We start from the raw sequence: 15,146 nt of genomic DNA, 5'->3' as shown, positions 1-15,146 counted from the left end.
AGACCTGTTTCAGAGATACAGAGATGGATGAGCTCTGATCCTTCAGATGGGCCTGGGGCAGGACCCTTGCTCTTCGATACAGCCTGGCTCACCCATACTACATGGCTGTAAGCAAAGCACCGTCAAACCTGTGGTGCTCGCACTTGCTACCGTCTCCAGCCCCTGAACGTGAACACAAACTTTCATCGTGGCACTGAAAGACATTTTCTACCACGCAGCCAATGTCCTGTCCAGCTCTGTTTTTCCAGCCCCCACTGAGCGCTTCCAAACAATACCTGTGACCATTTCCACAAGCCAAAGGGGGCAGCCGGCAGGAAGTGGGGGTGGGGGTGGGGGGGATGGCGTGGGGCGGTTCTTCCACTTTGCAATGCCTCAAGCTTCTTCAGTCCCCCACCCTGGGGGCAGAGCTCACTGTTCTGCGGCCACACACACCTACACCCTGGGCAGATAAAAGTCTCAGCGACTTCCTAGGCGCGGAACATACGCGGCGGCAGCAGTGGCGGAGCCCGGGCCGGGGCTTCACCCCCACCGCCCCCTCGCCCCTCAGGGTGGGGGTTTCAGGCGGGCGGCGCCCCCTGGCAGCGGGGGCTGGTGGCGCAGCAGGCGGCGCCGTGAGCCGGGCCCGGGAGATCCCAGCGCTGAGCTCCGCTCCCCCCGCCTTCCCCCCCCTCCGCCTCCCTTCCCTCCCTCCCTCCCTATCTCCCTCCTCCCGCCCGCCCCCTCCGCCTCCGCCTCCTCCTCCCGCGCCCAGCCCGCAGCCGGGATCTCAGTATTATGGCATCGAGGAGAATGGAGACCAAACCCGTGATAACGTGTCTGAAAACCCTCCTCATCATCTACTCCTTCGTCTTCTGGGTGAGTCCGGCGCGGCGCGAAGCGGGCGCTCACCCACCACCGGGCAGGGTCCGACACCTCTTCGGCTGCCGCAGACCCCCATCTCCTGCCCAGGGCGGGGGGCGAGGGGTGGGCGACCGGGCCGGTGACGGCCGCCTGCGGGCTGCGGGGTCTGGGGAGCGCGGCTCCGCGGGGATGTCACCGGTGTGCCGTGGGGGGACATGGCTCTCTGGATGCCGGAATAGATATGTGCACGCATATATATATATATACACATATATATATACATATGAGCTCACACACGTATATACACACATATACACGCACACACCTATATAATTTTTTTTAAATTTTTTTTTTTTCCTTTTCTTGCTCCCACGGGGAAAAGTTGCGGGGGTCTCGCCGGCTGCAGCCATGACCGCCCCCCTCCCCTCCCTGATCGGCTGGACCGCTGAGGGGGGGCTGCAAGGCGGCCCCGCTGCCTGACGCATCCCCGTCCTGCCGCGGGGCCCGGCCGGGTGCCGTCTCCGTGCCCGCTGCCCGAGACCACCCCTCACCCCATCCCTCCCCCCCCCCCCCAAGGTGCTCTTACCTGGGCGCACCGACCCCCACCCGCTATATCGGCCGCGCAGCGTTTCGTAACCCTGGCTCAGGCTCCCGTAAACCATTTTTCTGACCCAGATACATTAATTGAGTTGCAGCGATTGACTTGGGGGGAGCCAGGTTTTTTAGGCGACCCCGGGGGCTGAAGGGTTTCCGCAGCGTCCTGGCCTGTTGTTACTCAGCAGATCCCTGACGGGAGCATCGCGTTGAGGTGGCGATCTGTAGGTTGAAGACCTTTTAATGTACGTGGTGACAACATTTGATAATGGCTCCCCTGTGCACTGGCAGCGACTGTAATCTGGTACAATACACCGAAGCGAATTTGTTAATTCCTAGCTGACTGTATGTTTACCGTCTTGATAGCTTTGTGCTGTGAGAAGTGCCTGTGAAACTCAGATTTTCACCATTCTACTTAAAATGCAGAATTCTAAACTCCTTATTCACGCAAACATGTTTTATATCTTTATAGCAAATGTAAGACTTCCTGTTTCAATTTTAGCATCGTAGGTTTTTTTATTTAAGAAACCAAAAAATAATGAAGTCATTTTGCTAGTCCATATTTACAGCAGTACCTCTGCATTACTGACCCCCCCCCCCCACCTTCAGCACTGAATATACCCCCTCCTTTTTTAACAGTTTTGGTGGTAGCCACAGCAAGTGCGTCTGGTGGCTAAAACGGATAGGAAGCTGGAATCATCTGATGGGGTTTTTTTTTGTTGTTGGCAAGTAGATCCTTCACACTAGTCTTAAGGAGGTAGGTTGCTAAGTTTATACACTTGCCACAGTTGAAGGATTCATCCTTTTCAATGCTCTATTCTCAATGGATCTAGAAGAAACCCCTCTTCTTCCTGTGATTAATGAGCAAACTGCAGGAGCTCTGGTGAATTCCTGGTATTTTTTCAAATCACATCTTTTTAAAAGTAACCGCTGTCGCCTGAATAAACAGAGGACTTCAATTGGCATGCCTGTTGACCTGGCACATTTCATGAAAGCTAATCTCATTAAAAAAGGGAGAATTGTACTCTGAGCCAAGCAGCTGGCTAAGGGCATTTGTGCTGTAGGCTGCCGTGATGCCAGGCCAGGTTGACAGCTGGGATCTTGTAGGGTAAATAACACAGCTGAGTTCTGGTTTGGGCTTCAGCAGTGCATCTGTGCTGGTGGGATGCTATAGTTCAAATTCTTTTCCTCTGAACTGTCTGTCAGGCTCCCGGGTGTCCCAGTTTACTCCAAGGGCACGGCTCATTAATGTGGTTCTTACAGCTACCTCACACCTGACAGCTGTTCAGGTGTTTGTCTTTTTTGTCCTATTCCTTGAGCCTGGACAGGGAGGAAGAAAATAAGTCATTGGAGACAGAATCCTGCAGTCATGAGCTTAAAAATTTCTTTTCTGTCATGCTTGCAGTTGCATCTGGTTTCCCAGTACGCCAACCTAGGGAAACCTAGGCAGATCTCAATGGGAGAATATAACAAAGGGCTTGGTAAAGGTTTGAAGTAAGTGACAGAAGACCCTAAGTTTTCATCAGGTTTTTTTTTCTTTCCTTTTAGCACAGAGCCAAAGCTAATTCACATTTTTTGCCCTTTTCTGGGCTTTGAATCAGTCCATTTAGTAGAAATTGGAGCAAGACTACATATAGAAGAAAGATGGTGTGTTCTGGCTTTACCCTCATTTTCTTTATACAGGCAAATTTGAGAGATGAGGGATGAGTGGAGTTGTCTCAAGTCCCCTCAGTTATTTTCTGGGATGCTCTGTATACTCTCTCAAGCTTCTGGTTTCTGTCAGTGTAGCTCCTATTCAGTCCTTGCAAATTCTCAGAGCTGAAAATATGGAAAGTATTCAATAGGAGTAATTATTTTTAAAATATATTGCTTGTGACTTACCTAAATACCAGAAGGAAACCATGCCAGTACCACAAATGGCTGGTTTGTAGAATTTTATTCTGTCTTCCCCACATTTTTTTGAGAGGTTGCACTCTGATTTCTGAAGGAGAAAGCCCTGTGTTGCTTAGCTGCAGTTTGTACCTTTTTTTCTAGCTGCAGGGATGGAGATGCAGTATAACACAGGGAGGAAAGTAGTCCAGTGATGGGGAGGTATGTGATAGAAACCCTTTAGTTATCTGGCCAAGTGGTAATGGATTGTGATGTGAGAGAACAGGGAGAGAAGATGGTTCTTTGAATCCTTTGAGCTGTTCTGAAACCTCCAGAAAGACTTCCCAGTGTTTACATTATTTGTAAAAAAGAAAAAAAAAATCTATCTGCGTAGAACATTCCAATCATGAATGATTATTTCTCAGATTATTTCTCAGTTAAGTATGAACGCATTTGTATCAATGGGTGAGACATACGCAGATGAAGGATTTTAGTATAAGCACTAAATGAGGCTCCACTGACTACATGGGAGCTGCAGGGTGGTAATGAAGAGACACGGTTCATCCAAATTTTATACTGCGTAGCTAGTTCCTTTCCAGATAGGTCTTACTTAATGGCATTTTTTATTTTGGTAGCTTCCTCTCCTCTCCTCCCTCTGCTTCCCAACTTTTTTCCTTAAATGTATCAACATGATAAAAAAATTCCATAAACAGAGGTAACAAGCTTTTTATGTGCTCGTGTGTATTGTTATTCATAGTACATATTAAATGCCTAGGGTTACCATGTTTGGTCCTTAAGGGGCATGGTAATAAAAAATTCATCAGCTATTTTTTTCCTAATCAGAATTCTGTGTTGAATGCATCTCGTTCGGAACTAGAAGATTAAAAACAGGCAATAAAAGCACTGCTTGGCTGTTAGCTATTTTTATTTTTTTTTCCTTTTGGATATCATAAATTGCTTACATAGAAATCAGAGCTGTAACCTGTCTTGTTTTTAGGGGAAGATGAATTTTGGATTAGAATTCAAAGTGGATTTTTTATAGGGGTTTGAAACATTTGAGCACCCCTCAGTACCTAATACTTGCCCAGTTCTTAGGTGATCTTATTCCTTAAAATGTATGTATATTTAATATTTCATTCTAGGCTTTGAAAAATATTTTGTTATCAAATTAACAGCTTGCCTGAATGCGTTTTGGGAGAGAGCTTTAAGGGTCTATGCACTGCTCCTTAAAGATATAGGATTGCAGAAAATGGGTTTCATCTTCCATGATGATGGAAGGCTTGTTGCCTGAAACAGGCACAATAGCAAAGTGATTAGCTGCTGATTTTAGGCACTGTGAGACACTTGGCACTTGATTGAGTGCTTTGTGTGTACTGTCCGTCTGGTTTGGGGGTTTCTTGCTGTGAATTAATGTAATAAAAGCATATAAATTGAGCTTCCATTCAGATATTTTTCCAAGGTGGTTCATGGATCTGAACAGCATCTTTGGACCAAGACATCTGCTTTGGATACTAAATTAGGTTCTTAGAACTAATCTTATCTTTTGTTATGTGATAAAACCAGAACTAAGATACTTATTGGCAACAGTAGTAGTTTGGTTTTTCCAAGTATTTGTCACATAGAAAATGGAACTGTGCACCCTGGTACAACCCCTCAGAGGCTAGCAGGTGGCAGGGGACATCAAAATGTACTGGGACAGCTGGGACAGGTAAATGTTACTTGGGTGTGAGGGCAGAGCCAGTGCCGTGATTCTAAGGTTGTTTGAAATTGGGTTTTTTCACATCATTTATCTTCTTTTAGCCAGTTCTGCTGGTGGCTGTGGGAATGCAGTGTCACCAGTGTGGAGGGCTGAGGTGGTCAGAAGATGCCTTCGTGAAGGACCAGGCATGCAGGGATAGACAGACAGTGTCTGCTTTGGAGAAGCAGCCCCATCATCTCCCTTTTCTCCCAGGCTTCCCTGAAAAGGATGTTGGGTTGGGGGGAGATGAGGAGAGGGGTTGGGTGGGACTGCAGTGGTGGCTTCTGGTCCTTATGCCATAGCAGTACAGCCCAGGTGAGATTTGTCTACCATTTGGGGAGTTCACAAAAGTGTTTTCTGGGAAATGCCCAAGACAAAGAGCAAGGGGGATGGCCAGCTCTGTAACCCAGATTTATGGCTGAACTGATGACATCTTCAAATGTAGCCATTTGAGCCATACATTATAATATAGGATTAAATTTGCGTGTTCCTTTTGAGTTACTAGGGCATTATTCATCTTGGCTCTGAATGTCCAGCTGGGTTGCTGAAATTGCTGTTTTTCTCCCCAGAACTTATTTCCAGTGCTTCTGCATTGATTTCTGCAGATGTCTGGTCTCTCATCTCTTACCATGTTGTTTTTTTTTCCTTTTAATTTTTAAAATGTCTGCTAGCACACAGTTTAAAGATATTTTTGGGAAATGTTTTAACTTTCCCACATGGCTTAGACTGCTCAATCTTATGGTAGTCCATTGTCTGCAATGTCATCACTGCCGTTTTTTAGAAAGAAATTTTATTATTTGTACACAGTTACCCAAAATCCAGAAAAATTACACCCTCAAAAATGCACAGCAGCCTCACTGTGATGGATTTTAGGTGCTTCATTTTTCAGGCACCAACCTCATGCAGTTGCCTCCTTAAGTCAGTTGTTTCCTGGTCTGTTCTCATAATGACACACATGAAAGATTAAAGATAGTGGTGTTTTCTTTTGAGTGTAGCCCAAGGTGAATTCTGGTGGCTAAATAAATAACTGGATTTTAAAAAACAAAGGGATAGATAGTGTTTAACAACATACCTCCAGAGTCAGCTTTCTAAGTTCCTTGTTGGAGTACTTAACCTGGCTTGGCTGGAGCTATTCTGTCAGGACTGCTGGGAAGAGAGGCAGGGGCAGTGGAAAGCTGCCGTGTGGCATCAGTTGTGCCTTAAGACACCAGGAGGATCTCACTCTGTTCTCCTTCTCGGCAGCGAATTGGGGTTTTTGATGGTATTTAGCTTGAGTATTTTGGAGCAGAGGTGTTGGCAAGTTGGTGTGGCATTGAATGGGCATTGATGATGCCCATCCATGTTCTGAGTGTTGTGTGTGGATGGTACAAATTAGCACTTCACACCTTGTTTAAAGTAGTAATTGACCTCACTGTTGGTTAAATGCTCCTTTTTTCTGGCTGTTCCTATGCTTACGTCTTGATGGGGTACCTGCTACACCTTGACCTTGGAGTTTGTATCGGGACAGTTCTCTAGTTTGTGTATGGTATCTGTTTCACATTAACAGGTCAGTGTGGGCTGGCAAAGAGCCACAGTGGGTAACTTGAAGTGTTTCAGTTATAGTTGAGTGGGATGTAGTCATAAGTGTTGGCAGAAGTCCTTGCTCTTTCACAGGTGATGGGGTAGGGGTGTGCTGGAGTACGGCTGGGTGTGTAGTAAATGCTTTGGTGTTTAGTGTTCACACCTTCTCTAAACAATGTGTTTTATGGCCTAAACAGTCTAAATGCAAGTTCTAGGAAAGGGAGCTGGGGAGGTCTTTTCTGTAAAAAAGGCAGTAGAGTCCTTTTTCTTGCATGCTGGTTCATACCAGCCTTGCTTGCTTGTCAAGGAAATGGAGACAATTATCATAAGTAAACCAAGGGAATTTAAAATGGTTCAAAGAATCTGGTTCTGTCTCTGATTATGAGACTGTTTATCAATTCCCTGTGCTGTGAGAGAAGTAAATTGGGTTACCTAGTACTGTCTGCATCTCTGTAGTTTTATCATTGCTTCTTCGATCATTGCAACTGTCCTACAAATATATGTGCCAATGAGCTAATAGATGGATATCTAAAAAGGCTCTTTATGCATTTGAGCTTGCAGAAACTCCTTAAGTCTTTCAGGTGCTTTTTCAATCTGATGATACTCATTACAGAGGTGCTGGTGTTCCTGTCGCACTGAGCCTGTTCTGCATCCGCTAAATTGGCAGGTGAAAATCCTGTTGACCTCATCGTCTTGCAGACCTGGGTGACTGAATCTTTAGAATGAAATACAAAACTTCAGATTTGACTCTAAGAAGGCAGATGACAGTTCCTGTAAGGCCATTTTTATTTGCATAATGTTATTTCTTTAGGGTCATCACTATTAATCAGCGTTTAATCATCTCTCAGAGAACAGATCTTTAGATCAGTAGAGCAGGCCCCTTTCCATCTTATGGCAGATGGCTTATATTTTCTGTCTTTATAACAGTTCTGGCTTATGAGAGGAAAGCATTTAAATTTCTCTTTTACCAAAGGGACTCTGAAACTCATCAGGCTCGTGTCTTACTGGATTATCATTGTTTCATAGCTGAGCTGATTCTTTGAGCTCTGGGAGTAGGCCACAGAATTTTTAGGAGCTGTAATAACAGAATGGAAATTATTCTGTTAATATTAATTTTGCTGTAATTTCCATGTAGTGTTTTGCAAAATGTTTTCCAGATATTTTTTTTTTTTCCATCTGCCTCGTTCTGGGTACAAGGCTAAAATCCTTAAAGCAAGCAGCCACCTTTCCCACTCCACTCTTTGCTGTCTTCATCTCCTTGAATTGCTGTGATGAATTCAGGTGGTGGCTGGTCCCTGAGCAGTGCCCCCAGTGACCCTGTCCTGGAGCCCAGCCTGGATGCATCACAAGGCAGGAGGACTCAGCAGAGCAGCCGGTGCTGAGTAGAAGACTGAAACAGTGTTTTGTCACAATTTCTTTCTGGGAGTTATTTGCTGTCAGCTTTGAGAAAAGGTTGGGTTTGGTTTTGGCTGCATGAGGATTTGGGTGGATCAGGCTGAATTTTTTTTTTTTTCTATTTGAGAAGGTCTTTTTTTCCAAAGAGTTTATTTTCTAGTAGAACAGGGTGGTGTGGAAAATGAGGTGGTGGCAAAGTCTTGGGATCTTGGAAGCAGACATAAGGAAAAAGTTGGCATGCTTATGCAATGCAGTGGAGAAGGAAGAGAGGATGAAACCTTGTAAACATCCTAGGAAGAGAAACCTGTGTTATTTCCCTCTGACCCTTATAATCACACAGTCCCTCGATGCTTTTGAAAAGAAATGAGCAGCTCAGCCTTGCTGATGCCCCTGGATTGAATTTATCACTAAAGCCAACAAGTTCTTCAGGATCTTGTTCCTGACCTGATGACAGGTACTGCTTCAGAGAATATAGTCCATGGGAACAGTAAAAAATGTGCTGAATACCATTAGTGAAGTATGTTTGCGGCTCACTCCCAGGACACAAGAAATAATTCTTATTCCAAGGACCTAAGTACATTCCCTGCAATTGAAGTTTCAGCTAGACCGTGCTGATTTAATACTTTGGTGAGTTTTTAAGATTTATCATTTGGATGGGGTTTCTGATGGGTTGGCCTCCATTTGGCAACAACTTCAACGTGTTTAGAGAATTCCTTGCGTGATTTTTGGCAACCAAATATGAAAAAGTGCTCGTTTTGTATGTTTCTAAAAATAAATGGGAGCTATATTAAAACCTGAAATTTTTGATCCAGGTAGTCTTTTTAGGGATAGAAACTGCTGGTGATTTGGGAAATCCTAGAAAATAAAGCTTTCAAAGAACTGTGGATTTCCTGAATATATCAAAGTACTATCAAGGTTCTTTTTTGTAGCTGGACTTGAAACTGGGGCCAGCTATTGACATCGTGGGTTGTGTCATAGCATGATTGAATCAGTCCAATTAGGCAGAACCAAGGCTTGCCCTTTTGAAGATCTGTAAAGTGTGTTTGTTTCCAAGTTGCATCTGGGGCTTGGAGCCAGAGCTGAAAGTTGGTAGCTGAGATGGGGAACCTGGGGGCTGTGAGTCCATGATGCCTGCAAGGATAAATGCCTGGACTGGGATTTTTTTCCATGTCAGAAGATAACACAAAGGTGCATGACGGTGTGCAGCTCGCCTGGGGCTCTGGAAATGCTCTACTCTGACCTGACCAAAGCAAATGTGAAGGACATTGTTTAAAGTTTATGGGAACACCTGCAGATCAATTCCAAAAGCTACTTGAGATGGAAAATTGCTGCACATTTCTTCTGGTGAAGGGGATAGGGGAAGGTCCTATGATTTCTGTTGTGTTGCCTAATAGTCTCCTGCACAAGGCATTTTCATCACAACTTGCTGTTGCCACCACTGCATCAAAAGACAAGCAAAACACTAGAAATCTCTCAGGAAAATTGTGGCTTTTATTCTTGCAAGAATAGGTTAAGATAAAAGAGATTACACTTTTCAGGTATGTATTAACTGAAGATGGAGACTCAAACCTCCTGTATGCAGTTCAATTAATAGTAGTTAACACCTAACTGTCTCTAATTAGGCTTGGAAATATAACAGAACTGAGTGCATGTTTCCCTTTGGAAACAAAGAGGAAACAGAAATACAGAAGGGGCTACGTTCAGTACCTTGATGTTCTCCCTGGTGGCTGCCTCTCATTGCTAGGATCATATTTACTGGTGCAGCTGCCCTGTGCTGGATATAGGGCTTCATGCTCTGTGGTGTGCACTGATTGCAGACAGAGCATGATTCAGTTCACCTGTAAAATAATGTCTTATAGGGAACCAGCAGCTGATATTATTGAGTGTTTAGAGAGATTTATTTTTTTTTAGCTTTTCTCTTGGTTTACAGGTCACTGGTAACTACGTCAGAGCTGCTTTTTTGTATAGCTGTGTCTTTGAGTCAGTGGAAACAGATCCAATTTGCAGCTGGTAGCTAATGTTGAGATCAGTGTGCATATTATCTGGGACTAAGTTTCTCTTTCCAGTATACTTCAGGAAAAAACGTGGAGTTAAATTCCATAGATCAAATTACCTAGAAGGTTAAAATAATCTCTCCTGTCACAGAATAATTTGCAGACAATCTGGGCATTACCTGCAGACTTTAGGGTTATTTTTTTTCATGTGAGTGCAATTTCAAAACTGGAGAAAGAATCAGGACCTCAGGACCTCAAGATGTAGGGAAGGTGGCCATCAGGGGTATTTCAGTATTATTTCTTGAAACATACAAGCCAAGCCCCAGTGTATTCCTTGCTGCCTATTTTCATAAAGCAAGTGATCATGCAAAGGGACTGGATCATGATTTGTGAACAGGTCACACCTTTCAAAAAGAAAAAAAATATAGTTTGTGGGGACAGCATCATGGGTTTATTTTTGTTATGGGAGGTAAGACTGGGGAAGCATACAGGCAAGACCTTGCTGTATCTACTGAGTATGGGGGGATCTTTGAGCAGCTTCCAGTATTTGTACAAAACTCTTGCTGTCAGGATGGGGCAGGTATTGTTTTTGCTCATGGCCTTGTAGGCAAATACTTTCTTGCAGAAAAATACTCCTTTTTAAATCTTTGCCCTCCCTGCTTCAAAGTGATGCTTTCTCTCAGCATTCTTCCAGCATGGAAGAGGCTGCTCAGTACCCTCCATCCCTCTGCATGGCACTGAGCTCACCCACCTTTGGCTGTGTTTACTGGCACACTCACCATAGAGGCATGCAAGGCAGGACCACGGGTTCTTGCCCCATCGAGGTGGTCACTGCCACAGCTGGGAGTCAGCCAGCATCTGCCCAGCTGGAGCAGAAGCTCTGTTGGGGTCTGCCATGGGATGGGGGTGTGTGTGTGGAGCTGCCTCAGTGTGCTCCCTCTCCTGTGAAATTACAAGCTGCAGGAGATGTGCTGGACCAGCCAGTGTGGTAATAAACTGATGACTATTTCATCCTGCAGTTGCGTTGCTTTAAAATGAAACCAGCAACAAAAATAAAACCTCCCACTTGCAGGCGTTTTGTGTTTTGTAAGCAACAGCTATTTGCTTTCTGACGTGAAAGGTGGTTGTACTTAAAATAGGTACATCTGTGGGAGAGAGAATTTTCAGCTAGTGAAATTGTTCAAAATTATATGGAAAAGTCACCTCAGTTTTTGTGAGCTGGCATGATATACATGTAGTACTTAAGCAGGGAAACGAGTGCTCTTTAGCACCAGACAGACACTGTCCCTGTTGTACAGAAACCTGAACATGCTGCACCATAGCTATTTTTTAACAGAAGTATCAGATTCAAAGTGTTCTTTCCCCCTTGCTCGCTGACCTCAGATTGCCAAGGGACCAGACAGGATTAATCCCTGTACCCTTAAGAATAGCCAGTATTAAAGCAAGGCATAGGGCTGTTTCCTTGAGTAGTGCAATCCTCAAATCAAGAATATAACTGAGCCATAACCATTTAATTTATTCCTTTAATTTCATAAAGTGCTTGGCTTTGAAGTTTCATGCCAAGCAATAGACGAAAATAACTTCCTATTTTTTCCAGCACCATCGAATATGTAAAATGCGTAAGATGGCAGACCTGTAAACCTGAAGGATATCAAGAAGAATTTCATGCTAAATCTTTTCTCTTAGGCAATCAATCAATCAATCAATCAATCAAACTAATAATGATATAAAAATAAGAGCAACCTCATCAGTGAGAAGCAGATGGTTAACCAGTTTTTCTTCTCGTGTCACTCACCAGCCAATCAGTTCTGCACCCAAGCCTGAGTCTGTGTGGGAGTAACATAGAATCAACGTTTAGGTTGGAAAAGACTTCTGAGATCACCAAGTCCAATTGTTAATCCAGCTCTACCAAGTCCACCACTAAGCCATGTCCCTAACCACCACATCTACGTGTCCTTTAAATATCTCCAGGATGGTGACTCAACCACTTCCCTGAGCAGTCTGTTCCAGTGCCTGACAACCTTTTCTATGTATAATTCTTTCCTAATAGCCAATCTAAACCTGCTTTGGCACAGTTTAAGACCACATCCTCAGGTTCTGTCTCTTGTTAGTAAGGAGACAAGACTGACCACCACCTTGCTGCAGCCTCCTTTCAGGCAGTTGTAGACAGTGAGAAGGAGGTCTCCCCTCAGCCTCTTCTTCTCCAGAATAAACAACCCCAGTTCCCTTAGCTGCTTCTTATAAGACTTGTGCTCCCGACCTTTCACCATCTTTGTTGCTCTTCTCTGGACATGCTCCATCCTTTCAATGTCCTTCTTGTAATGAGGGGCCCAAAACTGAACACAGAATTTGAGGAACATCTCCCTTCTGAAAACATTTTCTCTATGTCATATATTAGTGTAATGCTGGTAAGAAGAATTAAATGAACCAAGGTGATTTAATGTACGTGTGGGCTTTGTTGGTATGAAATGTACAAAGTATCTTGTGAAGTCATCTTGCTCTGTTTAAAATCAGTGGGAACCATATATGACCGGACTGATCTATGCAGTCAGATTGTTTCTGAAACTCACGTGTGTTAATGTTCAGGTTTGGTGAAAAAAGGTTATTCTGGCTTGCATCCCACAGAGTCCCCACAGAGTTGGAATTGGGCAGGCTTATCACTCGTTGTGGTGCTGGATATCTCAGCAGAATAAAGCTTTTTTTCCATCCTCTATCAAGACAGGGGATGTGTTAAGTTCTGCCTCCTGTCTCTAGACTTGCTTTGGTTGGCCTTTGATTTTTCATCACAATATCATGTCACATTAGTCCTCCAGCGTGGTGTTTCCACGGAAGCTTAGGTAGACCCCAAAACAGGTGGAATTGCATATAGAATTTAGTAATTCCATAAAAACAAAGCCTAAACTAAAGAATGCAAAATATTTGATCTGTAGATGTGTTGATCAGACACTGAACTGTGAGATCACATGAGAGTCAGCTGGTGGATAGATAAATGCTGAGTATTATGGCCAGCATCAGAGAGCATGGCAGGGTGCATGTTGTTTGGATTAAATACACACACAAAAATGAAGCCTTGGCTGCTGCCTGTATGTAGATAAGCTGAGCTTTTTTATAGCACTGACAGTTGTGTATTATGTTTTCTCTCTTCTTCAAATACTGTTCCTCTTAAGAAGCATTGTGTGATGACAGGTAAACTAAATATTTGGGTTTATTTTTCAGTGGTAGTCCTCAAAACATAATAATTGGCATGGCCATGCTGTAGACAAGACACTGGCACAAGTCAAGCAAGATGTCTGAGGAACAGTTTGGTCAAATTTGGCACAGCTGTGAATCAGTTGTTTGAAGTACCTGGCTGGAATAATGGTTACATTTTAGCACTCATTTTGACATCTTATTTCAGTTGCAGGAATAGCAAGCTGAAATAAAAATTGCATTTTGCCTGCTGTTAAATTAGCTTGTAGAGTATGGGAATATTTCTGAGAAGTCAAATGAATGCTGCTTGTGGAAAGAGACGGTTGGATGGAGTAGCTGCATCTGAACTATGAAATTGGCATTCTGTCATGCTTCTATGTTCTGAAGTTCTATACAAAATGCACTGGAAAAGGAATTTCAGGTTGCCCAGTATGTTGGGAGAGCCAGCAGGTCTCCTTGTGAGCGGGCTTCCACTGGGAAGCTGGACATGATCCTGGCAACTTTTCCTGACTGCATGAATCACACAAGCCCTTTTCTGGGGAAAAGGTGATTTCCCCTCATTCAAGCCACAGCGGGGGTGGTTTTCCTTCAAGGAAGTAAGTGTGCATTTCTGTATGTGGGTATCCACCTCTCTTTTGAAAGATCCTTTGGCTTTCAAGGTATGTTGCCATACTTAGCTTGAGGGAAGAAAACTCAGTGTGCCTGCTTAAGAATGTTCTCATCCTCTTTGTGCCAAGTGTCAGTGATCTGTTATCTCTGTGGTATGTACCAAGTGTGGCAACCAGGATCAAGGTTAAATGTTTTCCACCAGAACAAGCCTAGTTTGTTTACTTTGCTGTGGACATGAAGACACAGAGAAGGGTTTTGCTAACATGGAGCTCTGGCTAAAGACCAGTATGCAGAATTTGGTGATTTGTGGATTCTACCAGATATTTTGAGTGAGACTCAACTGGTCCTAGGAATTGGACTGACTTCTTGGCTAAAGAAGGATTTATCTTAAATTTACTCATGAATTGACAGCTTTGAAGACTTATTTATTAGCACTTTTCTCTGCTAAATTTAAATCAAAAAGCTATGAAGTACAGTCCAGGTGGGAATGGCAGCTCCGAGGAGAAAGGGAAAGTACATTAGCACCTCCTGCTTGGATCCAAATTGTGCTGGGAAAGACAGAGCGGGCTTCCCAATCTACTGTTTAAGGCTAATACAGGTTGTGAGGATGAGTGTTTCAATTCACTTATGGCTGAGAAGAAGCACTTAATTTGAGGGGCTTCTTCAAGAAGAAGAGACTTTGTTCAGGCTTGGAGCCCATTCTATAGCTTGTTCTGTAGGTCTTTGCCATCTCCCATGCCCCATTGTGGCCCTGCTTAAAGAAGTGAGGCAGGCAGTCACTGTTTTGTTCTTATCCTCTTGTATGATCTGGTTAGCAAGAAGGGAAAGGGCTCAGCAGCAACTCAGCAAAAAAGTTATGAGAAAAAGCTCATTAATTGCTCCGGTATTCCTGGACCTTGATGTCTAAAAAGAAACTTTTCAGGTAAACTACAGTGTGATCAATGTTTCCCACTTCTCCATATGGTATCATGTAGAGACAGAGATTCATCTATGCCTTAGTTCATGCTTTGGTGGCTTTTATCACCGTATTTGGTGCATTTTAAATTACAGCTTTCAAATAGTAAATTATGAGTTTCTTAGGAAAAACTTATTAATGGCATTTTTGCTGGCAGTTTATTTCATCCTTTTCATGCAAGTAGTACCAATCTAGCATCCAGTGAGGTTGCCTGCTAAGCAGTAACAGATGGCCCGTGATAGATAGTACAAGAAGGATCATAGGGGCAGGAGCCAGCGTTATCTACATTTGTGTTTTGGATTGCATCATGAATGTTTCCCAGGAGGGAGCACAGCTGGCACTGGAATTCTGAAAATCTGATTTTGGTATTCTTTATTCCAAGTCTTGGCATATCTAAATATCA

At 43.7% G+C, this 15,146-nt stretch overlaps 1 protein-coding gene across 1 annotated transcript in view; it reads left to right on the top strand.

Moving 5' to 3' along the window:
* Positions 1-476: 476 nt before the first annotated feature.
* Positions 477-15,146, top strand: part of TSPAN7 (tetraspanin 7) — a 98,947-nt gene continuing 84,277 nt past the window's right edge. Inside the window, exon 1 of the mRNA XM_030460246.1 lies at positions 477-855. Coding sequence (XP_030316106.1) covers positions 775-855 — 81 coding nt within the window. The 5' untranslated portion in view covers positions 477-774. The remainder of the gene's footprint in view (positions 856-15,146) is intronic.

This window comes from Calypte anna, chromosome 1, assembly GCF_003957555.1.
Source record: "Calypte anna isolate BGI_N300 chromosome 1, bCalAnn1_v1.p, whole genome shotgun sequence".
Lineage (NCBI taxonomy): Eukaryota > Metazoa > Chordata > Aves > Apodiformes > Trochilidae > Calypte > Calypte anna.
This window is presented reverse-complemented; position numbering and strand designations above follow the sequence as displayed.